At 41.7% G+C, this 27,180-nt stretch overlaps 1 protein-coding gene across 2 annotated transcripts in view; it reads left to right on the plus strand.

Annotated features, from left to right (window-relative positions):
- LOC140739953 (small conductance calcium-activated potassium channel protein 2-like) overlaps positions 1–27,180 on the plus strand; it is a 198,427-nt gene that overhangs the window by 68,530 nt on the left and 102,717 nt on the right. For both annotated transcript variants that reach the window (XM_073068662.1, XM_073068670.1), the window contains 2 exons: positions 20,514–21,747; positions 22,023–22,118. In XM_073068662.1, coding sequence (XP_072924763.1) covers positions 20,866–21,747; positions 22,023–22,118 — 978 coding nt within the window. In that variant the 5' untranslated portion in view covers positions 20,514–20,865. The remainder of the gene's footprint in view (positions 1–20,513; positions 21,748–22,022; positions 22,119–27,180) is intronic.

Below are 27,180 nucleotides of genomic sequence, written 5' to 3' on the forward strand. Positions count from 1 at the left end.
TCATGGGTTCATAAACACCGAGTATAGGGTAATAAATTTAAAACAAAAAGAGTAGAAATGGCTGGCTACGTTAGAAAGATAGACCCATTCGATTGCACAAGAGATAACTGGTTGATGTATACTGAGCAAATTGAGCAGTATTTTAAAGCAAATGCAATAGCCAATGAAAAGCGAGTGCTACTTCTGCTGCATGCAATAGTTTGCTTAGACATTTAGCTGCTCCAACCAAATCAGCTGAAATGAGCTTTGCTGATATTGTGAACTAACACAGGAACATTTAGAACCAAAACCATTATTGATTGCAGAACACTTAAGGTTTCATAAGCTTAATCAAAAGGAAGAGGAATCCATTTTAGTGTACTTGGTTGAATTGAAGAAATTATATGAGCATTGTCAGTTCAGTGATGGGGTTAATGATGCTCTGAGAGACCAATTAGTTTCTGTAACCTTACAAGAAAGCCTTCAAAACAGCTTTGATCTGAAGCACAATTTACATTTAAAAGAACAATTGAAATTGCCGTATCAATGAAAACAGCAGACAGACATGTAATCGAATTGCAGTCAGGAATGAAAGTAATCATGGACAAAATTGCAGCGTATAAACAGAAAATGGCCTGACCAAACAAATTGTGTTATTATTGTAGCAGAGGCTCACATACACCAATTTAAAGGTGAAAATGCAACAAAGTAGGACATATACAAAGAGCATGTCAAACAGACAAAAATAAATAGACTGCACAGGAAAGAGAAAAAGATTAAAAAGTCAAGTTTCAATTTTAAAAAGAACACTAATCTGCATGCAGTTAATGAAAAATCTGATAAGGGTGAGACTGTCACAGGACTGAGTAGCCTTTAGATTTACAATGTGAAAACTAACAATAGACAAGCAATATGGCTTACACCAGGATTTAATGACAAATTAATTAAAATGGAATTGGACACTGGCTCGGTTGTTTCAGTCATTCCACAAAATGAGTTTGAAAGGCATTTCAAAGATACTAAACTGAAGCCTGCCGATGTCCAGCTAAGAACTTATACTGGAAAAAAGATAACTCCTATAGACATGACATTCGGAACAATGAAATACAACAACCAACAAGCCATATTAGGTTTGTATGTGGTAAAAATGGGGTGCCAGCATTATGGAGTCGTAATTGGCTGAGACAACAACTTGATTGGAGATCCACAATTTGCATGCCACATCCCCTGTGATAGTCGACTAAAGGCAAATTAAGGAAGGTACTAGATGATGACACAGCAGTGTTCAACAATGGCATTGGAAAACTCAAACACATTAAGGGTAAAATAGTGTTAAATGACAATACCACACCCAACTTATACAAAACCCGTCCAGTTCCTTATACCATCTGTGATGCGAGATCACATGGAGGCTGAAGCAATTCTTTCCAAGGATGAGTGGAACCCATGGGCAAAGCTAATGGTTCCAGCAGCCATGAAGAATGAGTCTGTCAGGGTGTGTGGTGAATTTAAGGTCATCGGGAACCCAGTACTGAAAGTAGCTCAATACCTTCTGCCCAGATATAGAGGATATCTGTGCAAACCTTTCTGGAGGAAAACACCTCAGTAAAGTGGACTTAGCTGAGGCCTACATACAGATGGAGATGGAAGAAGAGTCCAGAGTGTATCTCACCGTAAACTGCCACAAAGGGCTTTATCACTTAATAGGCTTATTTTTGAACCTGCGCTCTGGCAGAAAGCTGTGGACAATACAATAACTGCATTGTTAACGGGAAAATTGACATTGGAATTAGTGTTGAATTCTTGCTGGTGATATAAAGTATCTTGATAATCTTTTCCCGGGCACTCAGTGTTACCTGGATGACATTGTTACCAAGTAGGATGACAAGGAATATCTGCAAAAATCTCAAGACAGTGTTAAAAAGATTAGAAGATTATGGGCTCAGAGCATGATGCAACAAGTGTGAATTCTTTAAAGCAAGCATCGCTTAACTGTGGTGACACCATTGACACACAAGATTTACACGAGTGTGCTGAGAAAATTCAAATAGTGGCAGATGCCCCAAGGCCAAAGGATGTGTCACAGTTAAGATTTGTCAATTACTCAAACAAGTTCCTGACAAACGAAGCTGATGTGTTCCACCCTTGAACTTATTACTACAGATTGGTAAGAAATGGCAATGAACAAAACGATGTGAGGTGAATAAAGTTTTCTCAGGCTTCCAACCAGGTAATTAAATATAACCAACATTTCAACGACAAACTCTGCCATCTTCTTCAGGGATGATGCCTGGCTATGTCTAGTCCAATGGTATTTATACCCCCATAGTCCATCCCTCCTGTTTGGTTAGTCCTCATCCAACCAGGTTTCCAATCTCCCACCTTGTTTACTATCATATTCAAGTTCTTACTTAGAGTGAGACCTTTGTCTTTGTTAAAATTCTTTTCCACTAGTTTTACTTCAATGGCTTCTCTTACCATGCAGTCCCAAAAGCCATTAGCATGGTACAGTAGTTTTATGATGAAGTCAATCCCATGGCTGTTGCAAGTGCAATGTTCTGCTACCACCAATTTCTCCAGGTAACACAAATGGATGAACTTCCTGTGCTGCTTGATGCGGGTTTTCACTGTGCGTCCCCTCTCACCGATATATATTGCTCCACATTCACAGGGAATCTTGTAAACACCTGCCGACCACAGTCCCAGGTCTTCTTTGACCTGCATAAGCCATGACTTGAGCTTCCTTATGGGTTTGTGGATGATATTAATCTGGTATTTCTTCAAGATCCTAGTGATCCTCCCAGAAACCATGGAAGTACAGGGAAGACAGGCGGTAGTGATGGGTTCCTCCTCGTTGTTAGGCTTCCTGGTAAGCCCGAGAAGAGTTTATTTGTCGTATACACTGGAAAGGCACTAGATTCTTTTTCACTTACGCAATACACTTCTGCTTCAGGAACCAGTGCTACCAAGACTTTATGGGCTCCCTAAGATACCCAAGGAGGGTTCCTCCCCGAGGCCTATTGTCAGTGGGATAGATTCTCTGACTTACTACCTTGACAAGCATTTAGCAACCATGCTATCTCCCTTTGTTGTAGGCTGAGAGCATCACATCACAAATTTGACTGATTTTGTTCAAACGATAACCAACATCCAGCTGAACCTGGAGGACATAATGTCCTCCTGTGCTCCAGGTTTGATAAAGATACCACTGACCTTCTTGAACACCTTTACTTCCACGTACTTCCTCTAGAAGGGGAACTACAATGAACAAATGGACAGAGTAGCCGTGGGATCACCCTTTCTACTGGCTATTGCTAATTTCAACATGGAGTACTTTGAGAAGAGGGCTCTAGGTTCATCACCCTTATGCCCCAAATGTTTCTTCAGATATGTCGTGAACTCCAGGCACTCCAACAGTTCCATGACCATCTGAACAATAAACATCCAAACATTCAATTTACAATGGAGATGGAGAAGAATAGTTGCCTCCCATTCCTGGACTTCCTAATACGACATAAACTGGACAGTAGCCTCGGATATGGCGTCTGGCAGAAACCCACACACAGGCTTATACCTCTACAATAACAGCCAACGTCATGCCTCCCAATATAGAGCAGTTCTTTATACCCTGATTAACAGTGCAAAAATTAATACCATCCACAAAATCATAAGGAAGCTCAAAACACAACTTATGTAGATCAAAGATGACCTGGGACTTTAGGTTGTCTGGCATTTACAGGATTCCCTGTAAATGCGGAGCAGCATATAGTCTGCCAGATGGGACTACAGTAAGCCGCTTCAAGGAGCACAGCACTTTCAATGGCCAAAGGATTGACTTCGATGGCACAAATCTACTGGGCTGTGCCAATGGCTTTTGGGACCACTTGCTGAAGGAAGTCTTTGAAATTGTCATGGTCCGGATTGGGTTTCCTTTAAATTTACCTTGTTTGTGTTACGATCCAGACCGTTGACTCCTTGTTTCCCTTTAACTCCCTGTTTTCCCGTGTCCCTCAGACTTGGTGATAAAAGACAATTTACTCTCGACTGAACCGGCAGTTTATAAGTCTCCGGCTTCAGCCGTTCGGGGTGAGAGCGTTAACGAAATCCCCGAAGCTAGTGTGAGCCAAAGTCATCTCGCCGGAGCCAACTAAGTTTCTTGCTGGAATAAGCCAAGTCTCCTCCCGAGGCAAGTGCCAGCAAGCCGCCTTCCCTCGCCAGAGCGGGTCCGGCAAGGTTTACCCGCCAGGGTGGGTCAAGAACTCACTGCTGCTTGGAGCAAACTTGTGCCCAGTTATAGTACCGTCTATCGTTGTGTGGTCTCTGTATCCATGTCTTGTGTTTAAAAGGGGTCCCGGCCCTGTACCTTAGGACACTCAAAGCACACAATGTATTGGCCTTCATCAATCGTGGGATTGAGTTTAAGAGCCGAGAGGTAACGTTGCAGCTATATAGGACCCTGGTCAGACCCCACTTGGAGCACTGTGCCCAATTCTGGTCGCCTCACTACAGGAAGGATGTGGAAACCATAGAAAGGGTGCAGAGGAGATTTACAAGGATGTTGCCTGGTTTGGAGAGCATGCCTTATGAATAGATTGAGTGAACTTGGCCTTTTCTCCTTGGTGCAACAGAGGATGAGAGGTGACCTGATAGAGGTGTATAAGATGATGAGAGGCATTGATTGTGTGGATAGTCAGAGGCTTTTTCCCAGGGTTGAAATGGCTAACATGAGAGGGTCCAGTTTTAAGGTGCTTGGAAGTAGGTACAGAGGAGACATCAGTGTTAAGTTTTTTTACGCAGAGAGTGGTGAGTGCGTGGAATGGGCTGCCAGACGGTGGTGGAGGCGGATACGATAGGGTCTTTTAAGAAACTCCCGAACAGGTACATGGAGCTTAGAAAAATAGAGGGCTATGGGTAACCCCAGGTAATTTCTAAGGTAAGGACGTGTTCAGCACAGCTTTGTGGGCCGAAGGGCCTGTATTGTGCTGTAGGTTTTCTGTGTTTCTAACAAAACCATGCAAGACTATTCCTAATCAGGCTTTGACTCATCAAGTGATGGTAGATCTTGTCCCTCAGAATTCTCTCCAGTAATTTCTCTACAGAAACTTTTCTACAACTGAAGCCACACTCACTGCCCTGTATTTTCTACTCTTCATGAACAATGTTAGTCACCTCCCCCACTCCCAGCATTCTGGAACCTTATCCTTGGCTGATAATATTTCTCCAAGGTTTCTTCTCTGGCTTCCCATAAAGTGCATTTGCTCTGGCCATGGAGATTTGCCCATCTTAATGTGCTTCAAGGCTGCAGTTACCTCCTAATATGCATATGATCCAAGATCTCGGAACTTCTTACCCTTTTTTTTTTGTAGCATCCATGTTATTCTCCTGAATAAACAGAGGAGAAATGGATATAAAACTTCTCAGCCATCTCCTGCCACCCCACACATAAACAGCCTGATAGTCTTTGAGGGCCTAGTCTCTCCCTAGTCTCCCTTTTTCCGCTGATACAACTGAAGAACCTTTTTAAATACATTTGTACTCACCTGCCTAAACACTATGTACAGTACGTAATTTTTTTTTTCCTTACCAGAACTTTTACCTCCCATCAGCCAGAACTCGCTGAATTTGACGTCCAGCCTTCACACTAATGGGAACATCCTGCTCTTGGACTCCTGATGCAAACTTTTTTTTTTAAAAGCCTCCCATCTGCCAGCCATTCCTTTGTGTTGAAATAGAGTCACCAAGTCGAAACCTGCTAGATTTTGCCTAATGCCCACAAAGTTGGCTTTGCTTCAGTCCAGGATTTTAACCTGTTCTATCTTTTTTTGCGTAACTCTTCTAAAACCCATAGAATTGTGCTCACTGGACTCAAAGTGTTTTCCCAACTGACACTTCAATTACTTGACCCACCTTGTTCCCTAAATAGTGTTCCTTCCCGAGTCCAGCATGGAGCAAAGCAGGGCAGCGTGCTTACTTCCTCAGGGATTTGTGGGGGTTTAACATGACATCTAAAATTTTGACTAACTTCTATAGATGTGTGGTGAAGGGTATATTAACTGGCTGCATCATGGCCTGGTATGAAAACACCAATGCCCCTGAATTACAAAGGTAGTGGATACGGCCGAGTCCATCTGGGTAAAGCCCTTCCCCCCTCCATTGAGCACATCTACACAGAGTGGTGTCACAGGAGAACGGCATCTATCATTAGGGATCCCCATCACCCAGGTCATGCTCTTTCTTCGCTGCTACCATGTTCCCATAACCTATGGACTCACTTTCAAAGACTTCATTTGCTGTTCTCAATGTTTATTGCTTATTTCTTTCTTCTTACTATTTCTTTTTGTAGCTGCACAGTTTGTTGTCTTTTGCACGCTGCTTGAACGCCAATTAGATACGGTCTATCATTGATTTTATTCTGGTTATTATTCTATTATGGATTTATTGAATTTGCCCACAAGAAAATGAATCTCAGGGATGTATATGATGACATATATGTACTTTGATAATAAATTTACTTTGAACCTTGAGTCCATTCCTCAATAAGTTGTGTGAGGAAACTGACTTGGACACACCATCCAAATTTCACTCTGTCCAGGCCCAATGAATTCTGGCTGGGTGCCACAACATTCTCGTGTCTCTTCTGCAGCCACAAAATCTCTCCTCTGTCCCCCTGGATGGCACAATTTTTCCAGTATCAACTAACACTATCCTGTCATTCTCACAACTATGTTTAATCTCTTGACACATCTACTCCTCAAGGTCCCATGGGGACTACTGGGGAGTCTACAATATAGCCCCCTATATCTAAATTCTACTCAAATGGCCTCATTAGATGGTCCAAAAACCTTCTTTAAGCACTATTGTAATGTCACGCCTTCTTTTCTGGCACATTGAACTGTCAGTCCTGCCCTTCTCTCAGCCATATTTATGTTATGGCCATATTATCCCAACCCAAGAGGCTATTCATGACCTCAATTCAGTCATTCAGTTAAGTTTATGTGCATTGAAATGCAATTTAATTCAATGATCATGTTAAGTGAAACTCAACAAATCCTGATTCCTATCTCTTTTAAACTCAATATAACTTTGAGCACTGATAAAGTACTTTGAGAGGTTGGTCGTGGAACATATCAACTCCTGCCTGAGGAGTACCCTGGATCTACTCTATGTGACTACTGTCTCAAAAGGGCAATGGCAGATGCCATTTCATTGGCTCTACACTCAATTTTGGATCATCTGGACAATGAAGATGCATACATCAGGATGGTCTTCATTGACTTCAGCTCAACATTCAACCCTATCATCCCCTTGAAACTAATCAGTAAGGTCCTAGATCTGGGCCTCGATACCTCCTTGTGCAACTGGATCCTTGATTTCCTCACTTGCAGATCCCAATCAGTACGGGCTGGCGACCACGTCTCCATCATCACAGATGAACCACAAGGCTGTGTGCTGAGCCCCCTGCTCTACTTGATGTATACCTATGATTGTGTGGCTGAGTGCAGCTCCAAAGCTGTATTCCATTTTGCTGATGACACCACTGTTGATGGCTGAATCAACGGTGGTGACAAACTGGCGTATAGGAGGAAGACTGAAAATATGGTTGAATGGTGCCACAACTGCAAGTGCTCACTCAACATCAGCAAAACAAATGACCCAATCATTGACTACAGGAGGAAGAGGCTGGAGATCCATGAGCCGGTCCTCACAAGGGCACTGAAGTTAAATTCCTTGGTGTTAAACATATCAGCGGATCTGTCCTGGGACCAACATACAAGTGCCATCACAAAGAAGGTACGCAGGGCCTCTTCTTCCTTAAAAGTTTGCAACGATTTGGCATGTCATCTAAAACTTTGAGAAATTTCTCTAGATGCATAGTGGAGAGCATCCTAACTGGTTACTTTCTGGTAATAGAAACCGCAGTCAGGAAGGGCTACAGAAAATGGTGGATACAGCTCAGTTCATCGCAGATAAAGCTCTCTTCACCGTTGCCACCAGAAAGCAGCGTCCATCAGAAGGACTCTCACCATTCAGGCCATACTCCCTTTTCACTATTACCATCAGGCAGGATGTACAGGAGCCTTAGGTCCCATAACCGAGGCTCAGGAACTGTAATCACCCTACAACCTCCTGAACCAGTGTGGATAACTTCACTCACTGCTACTCTGAACCGTTTCTACAATCTACAAGACTCACTTTCAAGAACTCTGCAATTCATGTTCTCAATATCATTTGAGCTTTTATTTACACAACTGTTTCTTCTTTTGTGCATTGGTAGTCTTTGCTTATGTATTGTTTTTCATAAGTTCCATTGTAATTCTTTATTTTCCTCTTGAAAGAAAATGAATCTCAAGGTAAAATATGGTAATGTATACATACTTTGATAATAAATTTACTTTGATTTTGACATTTTGCAAAGTTCTCAATGTCAGGAGAACAATAGAGACACTGCATTAATTTAGAAAGATGGTGCAGGGATATTTTTAGCTACTGAAGATAAGAATCAGGTGAAGGAGAAAACAAAATATATTTGAAGTAGGTGACTTAGTGCAGTTGGATTAGTGTTTGACTGTTCGAGCAATGAGGCGTCACAGGCGAGGAAAATACTTATACATTTTATGCCAGAAAATTCATCATTTGACAGTATACACGCAGTGGCCACTTATGATCTTCTGCTGCTGTAGCCAGTCCACTTCAAGGTTCGAGGTGTTGTGCATTCAGAGATGCCTCTCTGCACACCACAATCATAACGCATGGTTATTTGAGTTACTATTGCCTTCCTGTCAGCTTGAACCAGTTCGGCCATTCTCTGACCTCTCTCATTAACGAGGCATTTTCATTCACAGAATTGCCGTGGACTGTATGTTTTTTTTTGTTTTTCGCACCATTCAGTGTAATCTCCAGAGCACAGGGGTTCCCAAATTGGGGCTCACGGACCCCTTGCATAATGGTACTGGTCCATGGCATATAAAAAGTTTGGCAAACTCTGCTTGCTCTGGAGAGCCCTCTCCTATCAGAATCTGATTTCTTCAGTCCTTTGTCACTTCCACCAATCTCCTCCCAACTTCTTACATCATTCCAATTCTTTTCCTCTCCCTCACTTGCCTCTCAACCCCTATCCCCTGGATCTACCCATCATTTGCAAGCTTCACCATTTCCCTCCCCACCTTTTTTTTTTTAAAAAAAAAACTGTCTATCTCCCCTCCTCATTTCCAGTCCTGATGAAGGGTCTTGACCCGGAATGTTAATTGTCCATTTCTTCCAGCATTTTGCGTGTTGCTCCAGACTTCTAGTAAAACTATCTCCCTCTCTCTGAATATGAAAGGGGTTCAGAGGGGTAATAAACCAACCATGATGGAATGGCACAACAGACCCGAGGAACCAAATGGCTTAATTCCGCTCCCAAGTCTTATGGTCCTTCTCGCTAACTTTCCTTGTTTATAACTGTATGTAATCCATTTTATATATGCATCTCCTTTACCAATTCACAGGAAATCTGTAGCTTTAGAGATGAAATCTAATTTCCCTTTTTCCCTGTACCTGATACGCTGCTCAGTTGGGTAGATACTGGAGATCACTTGGTCACCAGACCATTACAGTTTCAATCTACACCCACCTCGGTAATGAAAGAAGACAGCAGAGCTAGTGAGTGATCTTCAGTGTGATGTTGGTACCAGGTACTCCCTCTAAAGACAATTTAAAGAACTGCCTCATTAAATAATCCTTCAAAGGACTCTTCAACGCCCACACAGTCATTACAGAATTCTGTTGTTTTTATTGGAAAAAGAGACAGCACTTAGCACATGGAAACCTCCCCGAGTGTAAGAACCGGGCTCTGCTCCCAGGATGTGTTTGACAGCCAGTGAGGCCTCTCTCTCACAGGCTCTCAAAGCAGCCGTTTAGTAGTCACAAATGCTCACTCACTGAAAAATTAAAAAATTTTTTTTTTTTTAAAAACCTTAAAGCAACTAAACTTTGATACATAAAACCAAAAATTACTTGAAATAAAAAAGGGAAATTTCCTTCTTTTAACTGTACTATGGAGAGTTGTCTCCTCCCTTTGATTTAGTTAGTTACTTGAATTTAAATTCCCAGTTGCCATGATTGGATTCAAACTTGTGTTGAGTGCAGCCATGGATTATTTTACGCTTTCTCACAATTCCACTGAAATAATTCCAGATACAGTCTGATATGAAGATATAGAAGATTGGAAAAACCTGCAAGCTCAGCCAGCTCCCATGACGGGCACTAGCCTGCCCAGTATCGAGGACACCTTCAAAAGCTGATGCCTCAGAAAGGCAGCATCCATCATTAAGGACCTTCATCACCCCAGGTATGCCCCCTCTCATTGCTACCATCAGGGAATAGGTATGGGTAGATACTGAAGATCACTTGGTCACTAGACCATAACAATTTCACACACTCAATGTTTTCAGAACAGCTTCTTCCCCTCCACTATCAGATTTCTGAATGGACAATGAGCCAACCATGAACATGTCTTCACTGTTTTTTTGGCGCTCTCTTTTTGCACTGCTTTTTTTCCCCCTTCTTATACTGTATGTATTTCTGATTGTAATTTATAGTTTTCTCATGTAATGCACTGTCTTGTTGTCACAACAAATTTCATGATATACGCCAGTGATATTAAACCTGATTCTGATAATGCAAACTTATTTGACATAAGCCCCAAATAGGGAGGTAAACACTGCTGAAGATAGGATGAATATAACAAGTGTTTACATTTTCTAAAGATAACTAATGCATCAACAGTGGGGTTAAAGTAAGTCTTTAGCAAATTATGGAAAATTAATGCAGTGAATAAATAAAATGATCACTAAGGCAATAAAAACCTCACTGATATTAAAGGACAGAAGGTCCTGTTGACAGTACTGTTGACTTGGTAAGTACATTTTAGCTTTTTCAGTCTTAAATTTCTTTTCTCTTGGTTAATAATATCGTTCCTCTATCTCTGGTGGCAGATTATCAGTACTGCTTCACAGGCAAACGCCTTAGTGATATCTTCCTTATTACCTTTCTCTAGCAGACTTACGGTCTTGCTGAGACAGCACTGGCAAATTACCTAACCATAGATATTCTTTCTTACAGTGGCCAGCACCTTGAGCAAAAGACTTTCACTCAGTATTTAGCTCAGGTAACTCATTGCTCTGAGATATATCTCATGCATTTTGGCAGCTTCACAGGAGCTGTTTTATTTTTAGTGATGGCTTTCAAACAAATTATGTTGTTGTGGGTGAAAACCCCAGGAGAGCAGCAGTTTCTGAGATACTCCAACCACCCCATCTGGCACCAACATTCACTCCATGGTCAAAGTCACTTAGATCACATTTCTTCCCCATTCTGATGTTTGACCTGAAGAACAACTGAACCTCTTGACCATGTCTGCATGCTTTTTTTTGCATTGAGTTGCTGCTGCATAATTGGCTGACTTGATACTTGCATTAACTATGTATACAGGTGTATCCAATAGAGTCCAAGTGTGTGTATTATATATTTATAAACCCTCCAAGGATGGAACAGATTTCAAAATCATAAATGCCACCTCTAAATGTTAATGATGCCTCTATTACTTGTTCAAACCTAGAAAGTGGAAGAACATCTTCCTCTCAATATCATGTGACTCTCCTGTTACCTAGAGAATCCTTTCACATTGTCATGTAAAACTAATAGATTTTTGAGCTTTGCATCCTTCAAGATATTTATATGAAAATGCAAGTAGAATGATGCAGGTGTATTTTTTGTGGGCATTAAGTTTCCTTCATAACTACAGGCTTCATTGTTACCGAAACTTCTGTCATGACCGACCAAGATAGTTGGTGAGTAAAAAGAGGTTATATTATGTGAACAGCCTGTGAGGCTGGTGGTGATGTCTGTGAGAGATTGATTTTGATGATGTGCTTAGGGACTTCGACAATCTGTCTGAGGTAATTAAACTTACCACGGCTTTTCATTCATGTCCTGCTGCTCAAATCCTTCTATTCTCATGGCGGCACAGTAGCATCACGGTTAGCACAATCACTTTAAAGCTCGACCTTCAAGAGTACCACAACTTTGCCATAGGGTTTGGAGGCTTGTGTGTCTCAATGACATGGAGCTATTTTGGCTGGAGTCAGGGCCTTGTGCTTTGGCTCTTGGTTGGGTCACCTATGCCAAACAGGTCAAAGGGTAGAGGCCATACGAAGAGTGGTCCACCAAAGTCCTAAAGGTTCAGGGAGTTCAGCTTGGGGCTAACAGCCCTGACTGGTCAAAAAAGAAAGTTATGGAAACAGGAATGAAGAATCTTTCTGTATGTGTCCGATTGTATTCCCGACTCTCCACTCGGGGAGAAGGTAGGAGATTGGGGCTGACAGGGAAAATGGATCACTCATGATAAAATGGCAGAGCAGACTCGATGGGTCAAATGGCCTAATTCTGTTCCTATATCTTATGGTCTTATGGGACTTGCGTGGCTGATAGTAGTGAAAACAGAGAGGAAGCCCTGAACAGTGCCAAGATCAAGACCAAAACTGTTTGTGGAATGTACGAACCATGTACAACACTGGCAAGCTAGCATAAGTAACTGCAGAAATGCAACCTACATACTGCGTACTGGGCCGAACACTGGTGCCCAACAGAGACCAACCTTGCCAAGCTGTTGTCATTCCACACCATGAGCCTCCAGAAGATCCTCCGCATTTTCTGGCCAAGAAAGATCTCCAACCACACCCTACTCCTTCCGTGTCATCAGGAGGGCAGGGCCACAGTCATCACGAGGATACGATGGAGATGGATTGGGCATGAGATGAGAGAAAAGGCCAACTCCACCATCAAGACAGCACTTCACTGTACACTTAAAGGGCGGAGGAACTGCGGGAGACCAAAGACACACCAGTGGCGTAATGGGCAGAAAGTACGTACGATGACAGCTCCAGTGATACTGATCGGGCTTTGATTCCCACTGCTGTGCTGTCTGTAAGGAGCTTGTACATTCTCCCCGTGACCACATGGGTTTCCCCTGGGTGCTCTGGTTTCCAAAGATGTACAGTTAGGGTCAGTGAGTTGTGGGCATGCTATGTTTGCACCAGATGAGATTCAAATGAAACATCTCACTGTACGTCTCAATGTTTTGATGTGCATGTGACCAATAAAATCTTAGCCTTTTCCCTCAATTGCTGCCTTCTTCCATTATTGCTTCTCTGGAGAATTCTTGCTGCTAAGGCAGGGAAACTCATTCCTCCTTCCCATTTCATCTATCAGTACTTCCAAAATCATATCAATAAAAAACACAATAGAAACTGGAGACTGCTCTTGCCTAGCCTGTTCTTTCCTGAAGCCGTCAAGACCAATGGATTGCTATCCTCCACAAGATGCCATCACAAGTCCATTCCCATCTGGGGTTTGGATTACATTTGATCGAGCTTCAGATGGTACATTTATTGGCCCAATTCATGAGCTGTGCTAGAGCCCTGAAATAGATTAAAACGAAGTGGATTATTCATTTGCAAAACTGGTGTAAACTTTCGCAGCGTGATCTAGTTTACCACTGTCACTGTACAATTAACAAAACTTTCTAAATAATTTACACACCTGGTTATGCATTATCCTAAATTTTAATTTAAAAATTGATAAGCAGGAAAGACTTCTGATAAATAATTATATGCTTTATATCATTTTGTTGAACTTATTCTCATTCTTTTAACTCTCCCATTCATACATTTGATCTTTTTATTAAAATGTATTGACAGTTTTAATTTTCAATATTTAACTATGATGTAAAAAGCTATAGAAATGATCCATGCTGGTTTTAAATTTCGTTACTTCATTCATCAGCCAACATAATTTTCATTGGCTTTTATGCACAAACTTGTAATTAGCAATTTAAAACAGTACAGCGCCCTCTATAGGAGTTTGGAGACCTGTGTGAACTGGCAACGACCAAAGTGTTTCCTCACTCACCAGCTAAACAATCCTAACCGAAATAAAGTGAGTCCAACCCAAAGCAAGTTAGCAGTTTTTATTTCTATGTGAAATCTTCATAAAATTAAGCAATGAAGGGCCATTGAGAAGATGCAAAAATTATTAAAAATATCCATCAAATCTGAAGAAATTAATTCTACAAAATTTTCAACACCAGGAAGATAGCTTGGCAGTAAAGAAGAATTACTACAATTGAAATTTCACTTACAATCTTAGATTTCTCCTTAAGACCAAGATACTGCAAATACTTAATATCTTAAATATAAGCACAAATAGGTGCTCAACAGTTTAGGCAACATCAAAGAACGTGTTACGCTTCAGGTCAATAACCTATCTGAACTTAGATAACCTGGCATTTCTCACACCACAGAGCCATTGAACTGTGTGGGGCCAGGGAAGAAAAATTGAAAGGCATGGTCTGTGATAGGGCGCTAGAAATCAGATGAGAAAGGGGATGGTAGTAAAAGGAAATTTAAGTGATACTGAATTTACAATCCCTTGTTGGATTGTTTTGACAAAGTTTAGAACAGTTAGAATTGATTGTCAATGTACACCATGGGAGTAAAACCATGTTGTGGAACATCGTCGCTGTAAAACCTCCTGGGAAATTCACCCTTAATTCTTGCCGTTTCTACTTTTTTTTTGTTAGCTTTCTGAAGACTCTTTGTTATCACTTTTCTGTCTCTCCCCACACCTCTCTCTGACACTCACTTTTATTCTGCATGTACACCTCCTCACTTACTCTGCCAAGGCTTCTCTTTCATTTATTTCTAACATCATTAAAATTAATATGTTGGAGAAAATTACATTTGCCCCTTGTACAGAAGGTTATTAAAGTGAGATCAATATCAAAAAAAAGAATTAACATGCAATGAAATTGTAGGCAAGGGGAAAAATCACAATTTCCAATTAAATATCACGCTTTGCATATAAATATCAACCAATTATCATAGTTAAATAACTAATTACTAATTGTACACAGACTAATATTTATTTCCTGCATTCCTGGAGGGCATAGTAGTACAAAGGAATTTGATTGGGGATTTCCCTATTAGAACTCTTCACTTTATATTAATTTCCAGCAATCAATGAATGAACAGCAAGGAAACTCTAATAAAACTGAATTGTGCAAAGTACATGCTGTATTCACAATGGAAATTTGCATTTGAGAGGTTGAATTATTATTTAGCAAGTTTCATTGTAAAAGTAAGAAGTAATTCCTTGATTTTTTCCTTCTAAGGTTTGACACTACAAGTTTATGCAACTGAGATAATTTGGCCCAACTAGTGCATTGTTCAATTAAAATCCGGAATTTGGCTCAAATGCTTAACCAGAAATATCATTTGTTGTGTTTTTCATGAAGCAGGGCTTTCTGGTTTCAAGAGAAAACACTAGTGTACATAAATTAGATGTTTCTCTTTTGCCTTAATGTCCTTTAATGGGATTTTTAAAATTTGAGGTAATGATGCAAGCCTATTGGATTAACTGTCCATATACACCACATATGCTTCACAATGAAAATGGAGCTTTACTGCCAATACATGCTATCCCTAAGTCCAAAGAAGCGCAAATACTAATTAGCTTTTGTTTTTGGAGTCAGAACCTACCACTTTCAACAAAACATAGCAAATATTGAATTGATTGGTTTCCAAGGCTTAAAATCATCCTAAGCAAATATCATCCTAATAATCATCCAAAGAAAATGAATCTCAGGGTAGTATATATACACACACACACCTGTGCAGACTGTGAATAAATTTACTCTGAACTTTGAACCAAGCACTTCATGTCCAAATTTTGAGAAATAGCCTCTGTAATAATCTAGAGGCTGTATGCTCAAATTGGACATGGCAAGCTTTCACAGACAGGAAGAGGCCAATTACCAGTCAATCTGCATTGGTTAAGGCACCAGGGAAAGTTCTCTGCCTGGACTTTAAAGCCATGCCCTGCTTTACATCCACCACTGATTGGTTGAAATATCCTGCCTGACAAAGTGTTGCACTCTCTTGGTTCTACAATGAAACATTTTGTTCTTTCGTTATGTCTGTGGAGTGAGATTTGAAACTACAAACTTTAACCATAGAGGCAAGAGTGCTAGTTGGGGGTGGTAATGGGGCCCAGCTCCCACTACCTATAAAGTACTCCCAATGGCGTGTGCTTCAAAAAGCCTCTGACAACCAAGTCCAGCTCCCGCCCTTCATGTGTGGCTTAGCTACTAAGCCCGGCGGAAATGTTTCTACTGACAGAAGGGGCAAAAACAGGTTACTGGTGCATCAAAACCAGTCGCTTCGGGCAGATGGGGCTCGTCAGCCAGGGTTGGCAGCTCATCTGGCAGAAGGAAAACTCTGATCTCAAACCTCCGCTGTCCTGTGGCTATTCCAACTCACAGGGAAGGCTTTGGGAGTAAAACCCGAGAGAAAAGTCTGGAGCTGGAGTCCCTAAGGCAGTCCTACGTTGAGTTCAATGCTGACTGGCAACTCCTGTGACACTGCTGGTACCGAACCATATCAGTCTCTGCCGTTCCTTTGGGTTCATCAGATGTGTGGAGAGGGGGAGCAGGCTACACGGGCATCAGCTTGTTCTCCATATCTAGACAGCCAAGTTGCAATATCCCTGGTCAGCTCTGACAGACAGAGGCCCTCACCTCAAAGGTAAAAATAAGGAAAAATGCCAATCAGCCTGTTCACAGCTGTTTAAAATGAACAGAGATGTACTGGAAGTGATGGACTTTGCGAAAAGCTCTATGAATCAAATGGTATTGATGAAGGTATAAGTAAGATGTAATTTGAATTAATTGGCATACTTCTACATCTACTTTTTTTCCTCATACACTTTCTCCATCATTCCCGCTGTTATCTGTTACAGCACCTACCTGCATTTATAACGTAGCCCAAGTTATCAATGGGGAGTTGCAACTGCAGTTCAAGTATTTGCGCAGTTAGGAGAGAGAAAAATATTCTGGAATTTGGTATAGGATTATGTAATGCTTCACCAGGGTTAGATAGTGCAATAGATCATGGGTTATCTTAATGTCATATTATAAGCTGTGATAATGATTTCCTTATCAATTTAGGTAACATTGTGGTTTATAGAATATGTGAAAGTACAGGAAAAAGTACTTGTGTATAGTACTGTACAAAAATCTTTGCCACATATATGTATAGCTAGGAAGCCTGAGACTTTTGCACAGTACTGTACTTGTCAACATGGTACAGAGAGCAAGTTTGTAAATCCAGCGGAAGCAAAGGATGTTGGGATTGATGAGGGTGGAGAGCTGTGGGAGGGGCATGGGTCAGGTGGCAGAGAAGGAGTGCAAGGGGCAGGGGTGCAGACACACCCAACCCTGAGACACCAGACAAGGTCATTTCATTCCGAACAGACGTCTCTCTGGTGCGTCCCGCTCCCTCCCCTCTTCCCAACCATGCATCTCTCTCCCTGCCCCTTTCCCACTCTCAGTCCACAATAGAGACCCATATATCCATTCATATATGTCATGAAATTTGTTTTTTTTTTCAGCAGCAGTACAGTGCAATACATAAAATTACTGCAGTACTGTATAAAAGGCTTGGACACCCGAGCTATATACTGCATGTAGCCAAGACTTTTGCACAGTACTGTATGTTTTATTTTGCTAGTGTAGGTTCACATGAAATTGCTACTTGTGGAATTGGCCATTCAGTAGAAATAACTGTGCATACCATGCCGGCTGAGGGAAGTTTCACATGGCCATTTTCTTAGTTGTGTCTTAGCTTTGCTAAGACAATCAGGTCACTATATCACTCGGGTAAGGGATAATTATCCACCAAATATAATCAATTTTTCATCCACTTTCTTCTCATTCTTGATCGCATTTGGAGGTTGGCAGTTTTCATCGGTTACAGCTAAAGCGGAGACTGATGGGTTCAAAGGTTACGGGGAGAAGGTAGGCGAACGGGATTGAGAGGGATAATAAATCGGCCATGATGGAATGGCGAACACGACTTGATGGGCTGAATGGCATAATTCTACTCCTGTGCCTTGTGGTCTGAACAACACACACAAAATGCTGGAGGAATTCAGCAGGCGAGGGTGCATCTATGGAAAAAAAAAGTACAGTCAACGTTTCAGACCGAGACCCTTGTAGTCTAAATCACTCTTCGTGCCGCAATTTGAAGCGCTGACCCTGATTTCAGCGGATTGTGGCTGAAAAAGTTGACGGTCCTTTGCAGGGAAACCTTGCATTGACACGGTGAGACCGTAGACTGAATGGGATTTTAAAATCCAAAAAGGTCACCTCCACCCTTAAACCTCTTCTCCCTCCTGTCCAAATGGTCGCGATTTATCCACATTAGAGAGCGGCCCGGAACACATCACCTCTCCTTGTTCTGCCGATCAGCCGCTATCCCCGAGCCTCTTTCGGCTCCTCCCAAAGCACGTCCACCATAAACTTCTTGGGATTCCTTTTCTTGCAGGCACCCACAGGAAAAGAAAGACATCCAAAGAATCTTTGAAAAACGGTGCTCAACAGGACCGGCAAACGGCCAATCGTGCAAATAATAGTTTAGAAATTGCCGAGAACATGAACCTGAAAGTGAGTCTAATGCAAAACTACTTGAAACAGTCAACAGCTAAAAAGCTACTTCGATTAGTTCCAGTCCTGTCCTCCCCACATGTTCCACTTGACTACTGAACGGAGCGAGTTCGTTGCAGAAATGTCAACTGAGTAAAAGACAAAAAGCCACATTTATTTCCTGAAAGTGTGAAACCACATTTCAGAAACCAAACTTCCATTTTCAACACGAGGCGTTACCATAGAAAGGATTGTTGTATTTCCCCCCACTGATAACGGGGAACGCCGCAGTTTGCGATTTGAACCTGTAGTCCACTCCAGCGCCCGGCAATTGGCTGGAGATGGCATGAGACACCGTGGCCGAGCTCAAAAGTAACCAAGGCCCTAAGAAAACTCAGGCTATTTTTTTTTAAAGTGAAGGATGAACGGATGAACTTACGATCAAAATTACGTGGAAATTCACTCTGGAAAGGGAGAGTCTGAAATGATTGCATACTGCCCATTCAAAATTCTTGCGGAGTTTGACGCCACCTGGTAGTCATTTGTTGCAGTAACAACACGGTAGCCTCAGGTTCAATGTTACCTTGAGTGTCATCCACTATCCACGATTTAGATACTCGACACCGTTAATAGGTGCTGCATTATTTAAACATTCAGTGGCAGTTAAATACGGAACACGAACATGAGAACGTCCTAATGTGCTGTATCTGTTTACTGAAATCGATTCATAATATTTCGGTACGGAAATCCACTTCTTGTAGTTTTTTGCTCCATAATGTGCCGAGATAAAGTCGTTTCAATTGTCTGAATTTTTGTGTGTGGGGGTGGGGGTGATGATGTGGGAGAAACTCGTAAGAAAATTTAAATCTTTCAAAAACCATCTGAAACAAAGATAAACCTTGTCCAACTGATTTAAAACACGTTAAAAGTGGCAACACGTTTCCTAGTTGCGATCCACCTTATGGTTCATCAATAAAAATGTATTAAATTAGCATATTATCCTTAATTACTCAGCTCCTCACAAAGGGTTGGTTCTACTTCACACATTAATTAAGAGAGAAAATACATAATTGGTTTGTTTTTACCAAATTAAGCGACTATTACTTGTTGAGTTCGACTTTCAAAGGATAAAAGGCAATTTACCTGCAAAGGCTGCGGCGCTTCGGTTCAGTATTGAAAACCCTACCGCTTCTGTGGTTCCGCCATAACAGAAAGGGTTCCCTGCTTAAATTAATTATTCAGAATCACTCATTGCAAAAACTTAAAAACACCTAACAGCCGGCTACGATCCTTCTGGGTGACGCTGAATAGTTTATCAGGAAATCAGATACAGGTGAAGAATTCAATTACTTAATGGAACCCAAGGTTTGTGCTGAATGTTTTCCAGGACCCTCCAGTAGATCAATTGCTATGCGTTCTATTGCACAGTGAATAAACTACAAATCATTCCCATCATTACTCGCTCAGCAATTTTACATGGAAAACCGCAGTATTGTTTTACAGACTGGCCACACGACAGGGCCAACTTAATACAAGGTTTCTTGCATACCAGTTTGCTTTTTCCTTTTTTGATTAAAAATCCGCCTGACAGGTTTGCTGGGTTGGCTTTATACAGAGTAGTTTAAAATGCAGTGTTTTATTTTAGGAGATATTTTTAAAGTCTGGCGATTCCATCAAAGATTTTAAAGGACACTTTCAATGCATACCAGCCATGCTAGCTTGCAATATTATGCAATCGAGTTAATAAAAAGCTAATAATGTTTGTTGTCGACCTTCTACTTTAGGAATTCTATCTATGGTGTAACCATTACAAATTCATTGAAACATCTTACATATAACAGCTCAAAATCAACGAATGTGTTTACAAAGTAGGGCTTCGCCGCCCAATTTTTAAGAATTTATTTCCATAAAATTAACCCACTTATTTCTCTGGAACTATCAGGTGCGTTTAAAAATGTTTGTATGGCGATTCTATTTCCCTCTAATATTATTCAGAACCTGTTGTCTCCTGCAGGAATCGATGAAGCCAGGACAGGGTGATGGCTGGCGACTTTGGACTGTCAGGATATCTTTGTTGTGACTACTGAGGATGTGGGTATACTCTGTGCATCCAGTCTAATCATCTGCCAGCGAGCAAAGAATTTTGCAGCGACATTTCCCTGAAACTGAAATAAAGGAGGGGAGAATTCCCTACTTTGGAGATCAGCTCACTGATGATCCTCTTCGTTTGAGGGCGGCTGCAGTTAACCTCGGCTGGGACTGGAAGCCCGCAGCCGGTTGCAATGAGCCGGTGCGAGCGGCGCCCGACCTCTCGGCTGTGAGTGTCCCCGGAGCGCACGCTTCTCCTTTTCCTTCTCCATTACGTCATGCCGATTGTTTTGGTCCGTCCGGCCAATCGGACGCAGTGCCTGGATTCTACGGGAGCCGGAATGGGCCCGTCTTCGCGCCAGGATTTCCCCATCCGTACCATAACGCATTGCGCAGGATGCACAGCCCGATCCTGCGGCTTTAACAGCTCTGACATGGAAACCCCATTGCAGTTTCACGATTTCATCCAGGAGCAGCAGCACAACCAGCAGCGAGGCGAGCAGCCGCACGAATGGATCCGATGCAACTGCCCGCGTGTCAGCGCCGCTGGCGACAGCCGGCTTCTGTGTAATTCCTCCCCGGTCACTTTCCGGACCAATTCTCCCCTCTCCTCCTCTTCCAGGCAAGGTAGTCAGCTGAACGTCAGCGAGCTTTCACCGTCCTCCGCCAGTCATGCCAGCTCCTCTCGGCACTACCACCAGCACCGGCAGCCCAGCCCCACCAACCACCGCAGAGAGAGCAACCCCTTCACCGAAATAGCCATGAGCAGCTGCAGGTACAACGGCGGCGTGATGCGGCCGCTCAGCAACCTGAGTTCGTCCAGGAGGAACCTGCATGAGCTGGACTCGGAATCGCAGCCCCTTCAGCCCATCTTCACCACTGTCGCCCCGGAGATCGTGGTCTCGAAGCCGGAGCAAAACAACTCCACCGCGGTCGTTTCTTATGGGGGCAGCGGGAGTCCCGGTGGAGACGCAGGAAACAGTGGAAATAACAGTAAATCGAGCAAAAAGAAAAATAATAACATTGGCTACAAGCTGGGACATAGAAGAGCTTTGTTTGAGAAAAGAAAACGATTGAGCGACTATGCTTTGATCTTTGGTATGTTTGGGATTGTAGTGATGGTCATTGAGACTGAGCTTGCGTGGGGGGCCTATCAAAAGGTAAGCCACATACAGTCATTGACATTTCTGGGGTCTCTTTTTTTGTCTTTATGCAGTTGCCTCATCACCAGCATGCAAGCGTATCCGAGAAAACTGTACTTTTACATTAGCAATTTAAATTTTAAGCGCTTATTGCAAAAGTTAATCAGTGTTCAACTTGATATTGTGATATACACTCCTAGATAATGAACATTCCGTCTGTGTTTAGGTTTTACTTTTAAAGTTTAATTGCCAGCTCATGTTCAACACTCAAATGTGTTTCTTTTATATTACAGGGTTCTCTGTACTCATTAGCTCTAAAATGCCTTATTAGCCTTTCTACCATCATTCTGCTCGGTCTGATCATTGTATATCACGCGCGGGAAATTCAGGTAACTATATTTTTACTAAAACAGTAACTCTTTAATCTGACAGGCGGATGTTAGTAAGCGTATGCTCGACTGCACGATTATTTCATTTATTGTTGAACCGGGACTTCAGATCGATGCTCGATTAAGAATTAAACACAAAGATTCACAAAGTAGATCTGTAAAAGTATTAAATCCTCTTTTCTTTAGCCATGGGGTAATCGGCTTATTTTATTAATACTAAGAATATTCATAAGTTAATTTTGGTTTAGATAAAAGTTGTTTTCAGGAACTAAATCCCATGGTTCAAAATACTTTACAGTCAAGTCGTAGGAAATGTAATTAAACTGTTACTAATTTCTCAACATTCTGAATGTCTTGGATGAGGATTTATAGTCATAAATACTAACGTTTCACAAGTCATAATACTAACGTTTTTCAAACTTTCTAGTATTTCTATTGCCAAAATAACCAGAAGTATATTTAATGTTACGTATAATATATTCCAGGTATCTGTATTCCATAGCTGATTAGTAAATACGATGTGTAATGATGCATCTGTAATCAACAGTACTCTACGTGCCATTTTTCTATCTAGCGCTATCGAAGCATCTTTCATTCATTATTTCCAGATAAGCATGTTTCGGTCAGTGGTTTGTAAAGGGGCTGAACTACAGCAATTGAGCCGTTCAACTTTTTTTTTTAAATTTCGGAGCCGGGAATGTATTTTTATGTTACACGGGCAATTGCCAGGAGTGATTACTTAACCGAGCAAAAGAAGCGCGATTAATCCAGGGATTTGTTTGCACGATTCTTAAATGACTTTAATTCAAGTATAACGTATTTCGAGGTTTTTCTGAACCATCCTGGGCTAGATGCTTTGTTAATAGGCGTTGGTTTGACTCTGAACGAGGGTTTCCTGGGGCAGAAAATAATTCCGGTGTTCTGTGTTGGGAAGTAAATTGGACCAGTAAAACGGCTACATTTCCCGGAAGGTGGTGGTTTGGTCTTAACCGCTCCATCATTATTGGAGTGCCCCTTCGTTCTATACAGGACTATCACGCTTAACATTGAATTGCATCACACGGGGAGAAAGACAAAGCGAGATTCTTAGTTCTAGCGCAAGGCTTGTAAATACGTAATCATTTAAAGTGTGGTAGATTACTGAAAGAAAATATTCAGTGATATTTCCTAAGTGCAAACTAGACCCTTCAGCACGCAGCTTTAAAAAAAAACAACCCGTCGATTTCGATACCTGATTGTTTGTGATTAATGATTGCCCGGAAGCGACTTTTAAAATCTAGTTCCAACAGAGCATTCACATTAGAGCTGCCGCTTCAGACTCAGATAACATAAGACCTATAAATGACCCTCTGATGTTAGGATACGAAGTATTTAATAAAAAGTGAGAATGACCCCGACAATAAAGTACTTCGGGTTACTATGCAACCGATTTGTAAGCTAACGTTAGTGTTGGATTTGACGCCGGGGGAGCAAGAAGGGGGTACCCGGAGCGCGATGAAGTATCGGTTAAACGAGGCCGAATGGAGAGGCATTGAAGCCGTCTTCATTCAAACTTTCGGGGTTGTGTGATAGTGCCCCCCTCCAACGGCTTGAAGTTCGATAAGCAGAATCGGCGCTGTCTGTCCGGCGTGTAGAATGCATGGTTGAGTTTGATAAGTCAGAAGCTTCACACAACTGAGGCTGAAGTTGTTCTTTTGAGTGTTATAATAGTTGAAGGGAGAATGCCTGTGATTCTGTCACCAGTGGAGTTACTCACGGCGAGTGCAGGGGTGCTAAGTGAAGGCACGAGGTGATAAAACAGGGCCGAATTGGGCTGTGCTGCCAACACTCGCTCTCTGCCGAGCCAGGAGAGCCGCACTCCGGCAGAAGAGAAGCAGTCTCTGATATAAAGAAGAGTAACACATTGCGGACACTGGAGATCTGAAGTCCAAGGGGGAAACGTTAGGTATCTCCGGGTGACGATACACGCCAGCGCTATCAGCTCCTAGTCTGATGGCGAGCCCACTCGAAACGCGAAGCTTACCTTTCCTGCAGATGGTGTCTGACCTGTCCCGAATTCTAGAGGTCTGACAGTGCTGTCTATGTTTGAATATGTCTCGGTAGCGATACTGGGAACCGGAGAATGAGGGAGGGACGTGTTCCGACAATAATCAAAGGTCATGGCTTTGATTTAGCGGGTAGAGGAAAGGCCCAGTTAACTAACTGGTGTAGCCAAGGCCATTAACACGGTGAATGTGCATTCTAATTGCATAAACGGGTTTGGCCAAATACACTCAAGAAATAATGAAAGTTAGTTCAACACATAAAGTCATTTTGGCCATAGAACCAGTGAATAAGCATGACACTTTACACACTCAACGTTTTAAGAACAGCTTCTTCCCCTCTGCCATCAGTCCATGAACACTATTTCGCTATCCCTCTTGTGCACTGTTTATTTATCATTATAACTTAGCCTACTTTTCTTATGTCTTGCATCATATTGTGACCACAAAACAACAAACTTTGATCAGGTGTGTGTCAGTGGTAATTAACCAGACCGATTCTATACTGCTAGAGTCTAGGAGGATCTAGACCAGGGGCCACAGCCTGGGGCAGGGTAAGGGTTGGACAGTGGTGGCGCTGGAAGACATGTAGGGCTGAGAAGAGGGGAGATTTCTTCATTCAAAGGGCGGTTGACCTGTGAAATTCTCTGGGAAGGCCGTGGAGACCAACTGAATGAATGTTTTTTTAAGAGAGAGGCAGATGTTTAGCTGAGATATCACATAGTAAAGAGAGAGAGAGCGACAGTTTGGTTTTGAGATAGAGGACATAGAAGAATGGAGGGCTACGTCAGAGGGAAAGTTTAGAGTTGGTGAAAAGGTCGGGACAACGTTGTGGGCTGGAATTATGCTGCACTTTTCTGTGTTCTAGCTGACTCCTGCTCCTTCGTTGTGATGTTTTTAACAGTTGTTGGATCGCCATTCAGCGACAAACAACTCGCTCATTAATGTCACTAATTAGACAAAGGAACCTGTGATCCCTTGCCAGCTCTGGGGTTGTGTCATATGGTAACTTTTACTGACCTTGTGACAATGAGGAAAGCGCAGTCAATACCGATGGGCAGGTACCCCTGGGATCTGAAGCGCAGAAAGCAGTGGTTGATGTTTGAACAGTGCATGTCATTGGATTCTGACTGTTGAACAGATATCAGATGTATTTGCAGTCTCGCCATATCAGCTGATAGTATCATCAAAAGGAAATTGAAGAGTGCTTTAACTGCCTTTGGAAGTAAGTGGGCTCCTGGTTATGGTTATTGAGGCGAGTCTCCTCCTACAGTGGTTGCACTCAGAAATGATTAAATAAATTACTCCAGTGAAGTTTGCTGGGCATTTAAGGATGGGATCGGTTGTCCATTTCTCCCATATTTCCAAGCCCCAGTATGCCCCAGTTCAAGTCCAAGAAGGAGAAAATGGAGAAAGTTACTTTGTGCTTTCGACCATTTTTCAGATTTGGTACTTTCCATTAAATCTATAAATAACTAACGAGTTATTAACAATAAAGAACAGCACACTCACATCTTATGATGATTAGGTTTTAAACAATTTTCAGTCTATTTCTACTATTTGAATAATCCTGTTAGAATATTGGCTGTCCAGATTTTTGGAGACTGATTTTGAAGTCTTGGCATCTGCTGCTGCAATAAAATTAATATTGATCACTTTCTGTGCTTTGTGCTCACTCAGCCTCTTCATGTAGCAGAGGGGAGATTTTCAGATGAAGATTATTTTCTATATGTAATGGAGGAAAATCCAGACATTCTTTATAAATGCTTTTCTAACCCTCACATAGCATATAAAGGAAGCAACGTAAGAAATATTGTGTAAAATATTTACAATCAATAGAATGGCAGATGGGTGAAAATGTTACAGAATTAAACAAAGTTCATGAGTTGTGTTTGATTTTTAAATCTTTATTTTTATTTTGTAGTGGGAAATATTTTGGAATTTGAATGCTGGTGCATAGATTTGAGTTTAATTTCAAATGTTCATATTAAAAAACACTAAAACAAATCCTCTGCTTAGAGTATAGATTTATCCTAAGTTCAATAACACAACCCTAACAGGCATTTGAAATTTACAATGATAATTGGTGCTGGGTATCACTGACCTGGCCAGTAGTAATAGAAGCACACACAGAATGCTGGAGGTACTCAGCAGGTCAGGCAGTATCTATGGAGAGGAATGAAAAAAGCAATATTTCAGTCTGAGACCAGCATCTGCAGAATGTTGGTAATAGAGACATACTTCAACCTGGGGTCCACAGACCCCTTGCTTAATAGTATTGGTTCAGGTCATAAAAAAGTTTGGGAGCCCCTAGTAGACTATCAATTGAAACTCTTCCGAATTCTCCTAAAGCATCATCTTTCTGACCTTGCTATTTAGTTTTTTTTTCCACTCAATACATGAACTTGTTTCTTAAGATTAATAAGATGCACGCATTTCAGTTAAATAAACCAGAATTTAGCTTCTTATGTTGTCAGAAGTGGCTGATTATGGGCACTTTCCTATTCCTAAGCAGGGATTGTGGTGTCAAGAACATTTGAGACACTTCAGTGTGAAGTACATGGGAACACTTCTGGTGCTCTATAGTTTGACTTGCCTTCTTGCATCGTCTACACCTGATTCGAATTCTTAAATTGTGGCCCAATCTGCTTTTCCATGTGGATTTGACAAATGATCAGGAACAATCTCCTGGATGTCTTGACCAACGTTTGTCTGCCAACCAATATTAATGAGGTATATAATTCCACAGGGAGCCAATGCATGAACTGTTCTCAAATTGGATTCAGCATTTCCCTTCCTTAGGGAAGTGAGGATATTGGGAAACTACCTTTAAAACACTTAAAGAATTTGTGCATAGTTCCTCATAAAAACAAGTTTCTTTCTCTTCATGTATTTACTGTTTTACCACGCGAACCGGATAAGTTTCGAAGTTACCAGAGCAACACACAAAATACTGGAGGAACTCAGCAGGTCAGGCAGCATCCATGGAAGGGAATGAATAGTCAGCGTTTTGGGAAGAC

This window comes from Hemitrygon akajei, chromosome 2 (assembly GCF_048418815.1).
Source record: "Hemitrygon akajei chromosome 2, sHemAka1.3, whole genome shotgun sequence".
Classification (NCBI taxonomy): domain Eukaryota; kingdom Metazoa; phylum Chordata; class Chondrichthyes; order Myliobatiformes; family Dasyatidae; genus Hemitrygon; species Hemitrygon akajei.